The following is a 10,296-nucleotide window of genomic DNA, read 5'->3' as shown; positions in this document are numbered from 1 at the left end:
ACCTTTTTAAATTTTCTAAAAATAGATTATGTGAAAACTTAGAAATTTCATATACGCAAACATATTGGGATATAAATGATCAAAATTAAAAAAAAGTTGATGAATGAACGAATGAGATACATATTTTTCAAAATTGAATAAACACATTTATATGTTGATTTAATTAGAAACTACTCAAGGTCATACAAATTATACAGTTTGTAATCTGTGAAAAATGAATCGATAAATTTGCTGTTGAGGTAAGTGTCGTGGGGAGTAATCAATTGCAGAGCCGTTTTCTATATCTTATAATAATTCTAAAATTTCAAGGTATGCATATACGTCTATGAGAAGGAACGTTGACTGATTTCTGCACCAGATCTTCGACGCTTTGGTCAATGTTTTCGTTGGATTTCTTCAGTGCCCAATAACACATTTGAGTGTTACCATTCCAAGAAGCAACTGGTGGTAAATTATCATAATCAACTAAACGAGATCTCGTAACAAAATCCTGAAAGATGACGAGACATAATCAGCATAACATGAAAGACATCTTTTTTAAAAAAGTGTTCATCTCAATCTTTCTGTCAAATTAAAGTTTCAAAGCTATTCCAGAGAATATTTTTTTTTGCGTTTATCTTGTTCCTGTTTTAGGTTTTTTTTCAAAAGGTTAAAATTATATTAGAAAATAGAAAAAAAAAGATAAATGAAAACCATAACACAAATTATTATGTATGTGTATGCTATATTTCATTTTCAAATTGCAATATAGTTGTTAATATCAGATTTAAAAATAACCAGTTTTATTTGCTAATTGAAAATTAAGCGGAATAAAATAATTTAAGACAGCAGAGAAGATAATTCTGTTTAATTGGTTATTACTAACCGACTTAAATAAAATAGTGAGCTATTATTACTGTAAATGTATAATGTCTCTAGATGGTCAAAGGGTTAGAGTGTCCTATTTAATTAAACGATGAATTCTTTAAATTAGATAACTTGTTTTCACGTGCAGAGAAATTTCTTTTATGAACAATGCATGACCGGATATCATCTTTCTTATTGGTCAATGGCATTGCGGGTCAGCACGAGTTCACGTGTAAGTGCATTGTGGTCACTTCCTTTTATCATAAGCATTTGATGTGTTAACTTGTGATTTTTATCAAACAATTTGTTCAAAATTCCCACCCACATACCACCCTTTATATTATCTTTTGAGTAGATATGTATATATGTTTATTTATTGGGGCAGGTTTTTCTCCCCACCTTTGTTATTCTTTGTCATTTATACAATTGACATGATATTAGTTGATGTAATTTCGTAGTTATTATGTATTATTATTTCATATTAAATATGAACTTGTATGTCAAATGTTTATTTGCAAAATGTATTTTTTGCATTTTATGATTTTGAATAAATGACCTTTGTTCGTCAGTTTAGTTTTTATATCATATAGCAAATCAAGCTCAGACTCTGGTTTGTGTATACGTAGTATGTTTATGGTATCTAGCTGTCTGTCTTAAAGATATATATCGCTTTCATATATATATATATATATATATATATATATAACTATTTACACCAATGGGTCGATGCCACTGCTGGTGGACGTTTCGTCCCCGAGGGTATCACCAGCCCAGTAGTCAGCACTTCGGTGTTGACATGAATTTCAATTATATGGTCATTTCTATAAATTTTCTGTTTACAAAACTTTTTATTTTTCGAAAAACTAAGGATTTTCTTACGCCCAGGAGTAGATTACCTTAGCCGTATTTGGCACAACTTTTAGGAATTTTTGGGTCCTCAATGCTCTTCAACTTTGTATTTGTTTGGCATTTTAACTGTTTTGATCTGAGCGTCACTGATGAGTCTTATGTAGACGAAATGCGCGTCTGGCGTATTAAATTATAATCCTGGTACCTTTGATAACTATTTACACCACTGGGTCGATGCCACTGCTGGTGGACATTTCGTCCCCGAGGGTATCACCAGCCCAGTAGTCAGCACTTCGGTGTTGACATGAATATCAATTATATGGTCATTTCTATAAATTTTCTGTTTACAAAACTTTTAATTTTTCGAAAAACTAAGGATTTTCTTACTCCCAGGAGTAGATTACCTTAGCCGTATTTGGCACAATTTTTAGGAATTTTTGGGTCCTCAATGCTCTTCAACTTTGTATTTGTTTGGCATTTTAACTGTTTTGATCTGAGCGTCACTGATGAGTCTTATGTAGACGAAACGCGCGTCTGGCGTATTAAATTATAATCCTGGTACCTTTGATAACTATTTACACCACTGGGTCGATGCCACTGCTGGTGGACGTTTCGTCCCCGAGGGTATCACCAGCCCAGTAGTCAGCACTTCGGTGTTGACATGAATATCAATTATATGGTCATTTCTATAAATTTTCTGTTTACAAAACTTTTAATTTTTCGAAAAACTAAGGACTTTCTTACGCCAAGGAGTAAATTACCTTAGCCGTATTTGGCACAACTTTTAGGAATTTTTGGGTCCTCAATGCTCTTCAACTTTGTATTTGTTTGGCATTTTAACTGTTTTGATCTGAGCGTCACTGATGAGTCTTATGTAGACGAAACGCGCGTCTGGCGTATTAAATTATAATCCTGGTACATTTGATAACTATCAGAATAGCCTATTAGTCAGCACGTTTGTGTTGAATTGATTTTTTCACTGTTAAAAAAACTTTTTAAATACTAAGGCTTTTCTACCTCAGGAAATTTTGGTCCTCAATGCTCTTCAGCTTTGTACTTTATTTGTTCTTTTAGACAGTTTTTTTTTTATTCTAGCGTCATTGATGAGTCTTTTGTAGACGAAACGAGCGTCTGACGTATACATAAATTTGAATCCTGGTATTACTCCATTTATTTCACCTGACTGGGTGGAATTTAACCGATTCGGTCACAATAAACCAGTCCATCTATAGATAGGTGTATTAGGATAAACTCATCAATGAAGTGTCCAGTCATTGTTTTGTAAATTCCTTTGATGACACTGATAGGTGATTAGAAATCAGTAATACTTATAACGGGAATCATCCTTATCACACACATCTTCAAATAGACTGTCCTTATGCAAATTTAAACGTAAGCTCCGCCCGATCAGTTGAAATAACATTGGTAATATTTATGATGAAATTATTTTCAGAGATGATACTTTTACGATAATTGTATATAATAAAGATCCTGAACGATACAAGTATATATCAAAGGTCAATAAAGACAACCACGAAACAGTTAAATAGAAACATGTGACAGTATTAGAAATGTTGCTCACTAATTATCTACATCTTCAATACTTTTAAATCCATATCATGACTAGGCAAAGATTGAGATCATTTATAAATATTTACTGTTAGCAATGATGATTTAAAATACTAGTACAAAGCACTTGTATTTGGTGTAGATGAAAATATACAATAATATCTTTCTCTCTCTATATAAATATATCGCTTGAATTTTGTAACTACTTATCCTGAATTATTTGACCGATTCAAAGATATGACTAGACACAGAAACAATGTCTGTAGCAAGTCAAGATAATGACAGTTGTTACCCATTCGTTTAATGTGTTGGAACTTTTGATTTTGCTACTTAAAAGGCCTTTCCGTTTTAAGTTTTTCTTAGAGTTCTGTAATTTCGTTATTTTACTTTTTTCTGCTACTAGTTCAGTGTATTAGTTATCCGGTTTGATTATATTTCTGAATTCTAATTCCTCATCGAATCTGAATATATAACTGCAATTGCAATATTAATTGAATTCAAAAGACAACTGCTGTAGAAAAAAAATATAAGGATATCTTTTCAATGAATGAATTTCGGGAAATAAATGAATTACCCTATACATTATACAGTTATTTGAAACCATATTAAATACGAAAAAGTCGTATGATTCAATTAATGCACACGTCTACATTAAGCCCATCAAGTACAGGTTGCCGTATGGCATTCGACAATGAACAACATCCAATACCATACAGTTAAGCTATAAAGACTCTGTATAACTAAGTGAGAATTTATCTAACATAGAATAGTTATCAAAAGTACCAGGATTATAATTTTATACGCCAGACGCTCGTTTCGTCTACATAAGACTCATCAGTGACGCTCAGATCAAAAAACATAAACCACCAAATTTAGATAATTATATCAAAAATTGCCTGTTAGAAAGCTATTAACGACAAACCTTCAGTCCAAACATTCTGGCTGAGTACAAGACATGCTTGTGAAAACGATTCCAAAAATAAAACTGAGAACAGAAATGGGGAATGTGTCAATGAGACAGCAACCCTACTAAAAAGCAGAAATAAAGCCGAAGACCACCAGTAAGTCTTCAAGACAGCGAGAAATTCTCGCAACCGGAGACGTTCTTTAGCTGGCCACTACACAAAAATGGTTACTCGTTCAGTGAAAATGGACGTCATACTAAACTCCGAAATATATCAAAGAACTAACAATCCCTCAACATATTTTGGACAGGAATGTTCCAATATAGTACAACCATGATCACTGTAATCCTTTAGGAACTTTCTTAATAATCAATGATTTACCAATTTTCTTCAAACATAAGATCACAAAAGAGTACTGAAGTCGGGGGGAAAATCAAAACGGATATTATCTAAACGTGTATTGCAACAAAAGCAGAATTTTAGAATTCATTGCAAAAGCTGAATTGAAAGGACATGAAGAGGGAGCGTTATTGATATAAATCATTTACCTTTCTAAGCTTTGTTGTGTTAAGAGATATGAGAATATGTTTGAATAATCTTTTGTTTTCTGTTTTTTCTACTTTATATTGTGAGGTGTTTAACCCGTCAAATGCCCAACCTTGTGGTCGATTGATATAAATATTGCATCTGAAATTAAGAGGAAGCAGTAGTTATGATTTATTATTTCATATAGAACATCTTTCAATAGATTTTTATATATAATAATTCTTATATGATATGCATGTAATAGTAAATTTGTTGATATGATTGGCCGTGAAGACGTCTGGAAATTGTTTTTGACGTGGGTTTTCTTTCGATAGACGACGTTGACCGAATTTCTTTTTGTCACCAATGTTAACAAAATGGCGACGATAATATTAACATGATCCGACTCGACGTTAAAAATATTTGTTTCCACTTCGAGTTAATCGTTGAATAAAACGATGAACATAAAACATTCATTCAAATGATAGTTAGCGTTTTTTGTGGGTTTTTGTATCAGATAGCTAATCGCATGGAACAAATATGTTTGCATTAATCAATGAATATATTCATGCGCCGGGCCAATTCTATGACATTGACATATATTTTTAAAGGAAGTTATTGGTGTATAAACAGTACGTCGGACTTTTATTTGTTTGTGAGTGAATTGGTCTAGTCAATTTCTTTTAAAAAAAAAGTGTTAAATCCTATATTATTCCGATGTTAACGTAACTTAACGTAGCTTTTCAACTTTGTACTTCTTTTGGCTTTCTGAACGTCACTGGTGAGACTTTCGAAGATGAAATGCGCGTCTGGCGTATCAAAATATAGGCCTCGTACCTTTGATAATTACTTCGCTGTGAGAAATGACATTATGTTTTAACCTGTTTCAGTAACTTACCTATCGAGAAGTTTTCCCTTTTTATCATGTTTATGCGGTCTCAAATGATGCACGGAAGCACATGTTGACACATTCGCCAGTGGACGTTCAATTTTCAGCCCATGAGCAACTGTTAATCTACGATAAAAGCAGCTAATCATTATTATAGAAATAATGAAGCTGTCTAAGAGGACTACAAGAAATAACGGTTTACATGGTCAATTAAAAATTAGAAATTAAAAGTTTGATTATAGAGAAATTGGAGATAAAAAAAAACTTGTAATTTAAAGCATAGCTAGAAGTGCCCCTGTTTTCATTTGTAAATACAGCTATTTCAAAAACCACGCCTTTTTTTTTTTGAGCATTATTCATAGATATTTTTATATTTTTATCGTTCTGGTTCCAAGGTTTGATTTCTATGTTTCATCTCCTAGAGCCATTACTAGCAAATGTTGCCAGTATAATTACATATGAACAGTAGCGATGTGTATTATAAGGAAGGCACGCGGCGAAGGTATGAGTAGTACAATATTTGAGTACAACAAGTACATGTTGAAAATATGCAGCAGGGTTTTGACTCTTGAATAGCATAGTGGTGCATATTTACTTTCAATTCTAGGTTATGATTAAGACACTTCAAAGTAAAAGTGCCACAGTTATAGCCGTAAAGTTCCTACCGAAAATTGCATGGTCCATATTTACTGACGTTTACATCTATTACAGTGCACGTTTGGTAATAATTGTTCGAGTCATTTAATTTTACATTTTGTTGTTATTTTGTTAGTTCAGGGTTTTAACTATGTTTATCACGGATCATTTACAGTCAGATATGTTGATGATTTAAGGAATTATGAGATGGTTTGAAGCAAAAAGTCAGTTTACAGATTTCTTAAAATACTAAAGGAACGATCAAAGTCATTTTTCGAAAACAAACTGACAATGCTATAGTAAAAACAACAGAAACAAAACAAAACAACCAAAATACAAACAACAGTTTACAAAACACAACTCACAAAATTTAAGACTAAATAACGGTAGGTAAATAGATCTGTGTGGGTGACTTTTCCGTTATATATGTTGAGTGCCTGATACTGTGTCTGTTTGGAACCATTTTCATAAATACATCATGGTATTTTTTTTAGGTGCATTACAACGATAAGTTATCGCATAAGCATCTCAATTAGTAATGTTCATGTGATGGTGATGATTAATATATAGCCTACTAACTGGATCAAATGGTTTTTTTTTATTTAAGCTTATAGTGGCAAGTGGTTATACAAATTGTCCTTGACAAAAAATGTTACGCATTTGATTTGTTCGAACGTAGTAAGCATTTAACACCATTGATTCAGAAAGTTTGTATGATTTGATGATAAATAAGAAAAATAAATATTTGGTTGCGGCAATTTTACCGACATGCACGGAAATTTAAAAACAATTAAGAAAAAAAATAAAACCGTATAGTCGGCTTTAAAAAGACTCGACATGAAAATAAGAAAAAAATTCTAATGAGAAAACTTACGGACCAATTTATAACAAAACAATTTGGGGGAAAATCATATACGAGAGACACAGAATCACGACAATCACTGAAGTACAGGCTACATATGCTTTAAATTCACATCCCTTTATTTTGATACAATACATATTTTTTTGTGTACATTGTATGAACAAAAGCTGGTTGTAACCCTTAACATACCGTCGATAAAGGTCGTCATCTTCAAGTCCCCAGTCTTCATACTGGTTAGAAAATCCATTGATTTGCTCGAATATATTAGGCGGCATATTTGATATTCCTCCAAAAAAATCTGCATAAGGAATTCTGAAAGTAAACCAAACAAAACTATAAGCAACTCTCAGATTTGCTCGAATATATTAGGCGGCATATTTGATATTCCTCCAAAAAAATCTGCATAAGGAATTCTGAAAGTAAACCAAACAAAACTTTAAGCAACTGTCATGTCAATGAGAGGTATCCTATCTATAAAACTAGGTGTAATCCACAATTTTCTACATAAGGAGATGCATGTTCAAAGACAGGAATATAACAGCAATTTTCCATTAGGTGATAACTTTTGAAAAGTGAATTTCCATTTTGATTTTTTTTGGAAATCTGTATTTTTGAAAGTTTAATTTCTAATGGTTATCATTTTCCCATTTCAAACAAATTATATGAATTTCAAAATTGTTCACCTGTATCTTTTGTGTTTTAATTGAACCAATAAAATTATTCACGGAAGGTATAATGTCCAGTTAGATTGTATTTTTCGATTGATCAGGAACATTTTTTAGATTTCAAATGCAATTTTATACGGACAAATCAGTTAACTGTTATTGTGCAAACATGTCAGTTTTATTCAATAATGCCAACATACGTCTAACGATATTCAATTTTTTAGCACAAATTGTGCATATTTTTAAAGTTATTTTTCATTTGAAATCAATCTGTTCAAATAATTCTTTTTTTGTTTTCTTTGAGTACTATAAAGTAAAATCACAAAAATACTGATCTCCGAGGGAAAAAAAGAAAGTCTCTAATCAAATGGCAAAATCAAATGCTCAAATATATCAAATGAATGGATAGCAACTGTCATATTCCTGACTTGGTACAGGTATTTTCTTATGCAAAAATGGTGGATGGAATTAACATGGTTTTAAAGTTAGCTAAACCTCTCACTTGTATGACAGTCGATACAAACTCCATTATATTGACAACGATGCGTGAACAAAACAAACATACACAATAGATAAAAATGTTAAAAATAGGGGAAAGCAGTGTATTAACAGGATTTATTTAAAAAAAAAAAAAAAAAGAATAACATGCTATAAGGCATTTATGTCTTTTATGATATCATACTGTCTGAAGAAAAGTAATATTACAAATATTCATTTAAAAATCTAAAAAGCATATATATATATATAATGTCCATCAAATTAAATATGTTTCGATGAAATACGAATTTGTTTAAGAATGCACTTTCTTATATAATATTTTTTGGCTAAATAAAACCACAAAATTTACCATCTAACTTTTTATTCTTAATGAAATTATTTTGAAAATATTTAAAAACATGTATTCCTATTGTAAAAAAATAAGATAACATCAAGGTGGCGGTAATAATCATAAGTTTAAAAATGGGACAACACCATAGCATTAACGACGATAATTGATCAGATAAATTTATTTTTAAATCAGAAAAACTTATAACTAAGTTATTCGAGAAAAGATCAGTTTTGTTATAGAAATGATTGAGCGTAACTGTGATAGAACATCAAAACTGCATCGTAAAACACATCTGTTTTTTTTTAAATAAAATGCAGCCGAGAGCAATAAAATCCCAAAAGGACCTGATTCGTCAAGTGCAACAATTTATTCAGTTGCGTGTGTATTAAATAGCTTATTTAAGATTTTTGAATAAACGCAATTGGATAAAATCTTAAATTTGAAATATGAAAAAAAAACATTGTTGAAGCAAACATTTTTTTTTTTTAAAAGTTTAGACGAAATACATAACGTATGCATAACTTTTGTAAAGGTGAGAGACGATAAGCAAAAACATAAGAATTTAATATGAAAAAATCAATGATAGTAGAAACCCCCTTCTTTCGAAAATTTCACAATGTTATTAAAACATTTACGTATAATTGAATTGTTCCACTTTTACGGCCAGATGTCTCGGATGATATCCGCACGTGAAGAAATTTCTGTCATCTTCTGCTATTATATCAACGTCATGAAGTACGACACAGTCATATGTATATTCTTCCATAGCATATTTAAAGGCAGCATTAAATAACACACCTTTGTTGAAAAGTGCACCTCCAATCTAATTACAAAAATAAATGTGTATGTTAGAAATCTGTTAATTATTCAGTAATAATTTACATTGCATAGTTTAATATAAACGGTAAAGCATCTTCAATTAAGAGTTATTTTACTAACGTTATTTTTACAGAAAGTTGTTTCAAAATTTGCGTATTCTAGTTAAGGAAATAAATTCACTTTTCAAACAACACAAGACTGACTCTTGTAAAGACACAGACAAAAGATTTAACAAAAATAGTTAATACTGAATTCTTATACATGTATAATATTATGTTATCAAAGCAGATGTAAACTACAGTTAAGTTCAGAATCATATATCCTTCAGACCTAAGTCATGTATTTTCCAAAATGGTTAAAGTTAAATCTACCTGTTCGACTACGTATATTCCAAATTCAATTTGTTGTCTGTGAATTCGAGGTAAAACATTATTTAGTAATGTTAGCAATCCTTTCGCCCTATCTCTGTAAGGTATAAGAATGGCTAATTTTTGTCTCGGAATGCACGTGACTGGTCTGTAATGTCCTTGGTCCATGAAGTTGTATGTTGATTGTAATACTTTTAGATTATATACACTTCTATTTAATGGTTCATATCCATCTGTAAAGGACGTTTCGAATGAATTATAGATTTTCATCAAGTTTAAATATTTCTGATAAAACTTTAATTCGAAAGATACCAAAGGGACAGTCAAAACATTCATCAAGTAAAAATAATTAACGAAAAATCTATCAATGAAAAAAAGAATACAAAATTCCTATCAAAATTGTCATGAGAGACGGGGCAATGTAAAATGCGTTTCCAGTGCATCTGATATACGGAAAATATAAAAAGGACACTCAAATCTTCTTAATTTAGTGAAAATGACAACGCAACTGCCAACAAGAAACAAAAGGAATGA

At 31.1% G+C, this 10,296-nt stretch overlaps 1 protein-coding gene across 1 annotated transcript; it reads right to left on the bottom strand.

The window, feature by feature from the left end:
* Positions 1-304: 304 nt before the first annotated feature.
* On the bottom strand, positions 305-9,930 carry LOC134722474 (beta-1,4-galactosyltransferase 5-like). Its single transcript, XM_063586095.1, has 6 exons — positions 9,766-9,930; positions 9,211-9,398; positions 7,271-7,393; positions 5,593-5,709; positions 4,718-4,856; positions 305-490 (listed from the first exon to the last, which is right to left on the bottom strand). Exons 1-6 carry the CDS (start codon positions 9,928-9,930, stop codon positions 305-307), a joined length of 918 nt encoding a protein of 305 aa, XP_063442165.1.
* Between the last annotated feature and the right edge of the window lie 366 nt (positions 9,931-10,296).

Source organism: Mytilus trossulus, chromosome 6, assembly GCF_036588685.1.
Source record: "Mytilus trossulus isolate FHL-02 chromosome 6, PNRI_Mtr1.1.1.hap1, whole genome shotgun sequence".
In the NCBI taxonomy this organism is placed as follows: domain Eukaryota; kingdom Metazoa; phylum Mollusca; class Bivalvia; order Mytilida; family Mytilidae; genus Mytilus; species Mytilus trossulus.
The sequence above is the reverse complement of the archived record's forward strand: the minus strand, read 5'-3'. Positions and strand labels throughout refer to the sequence as shown.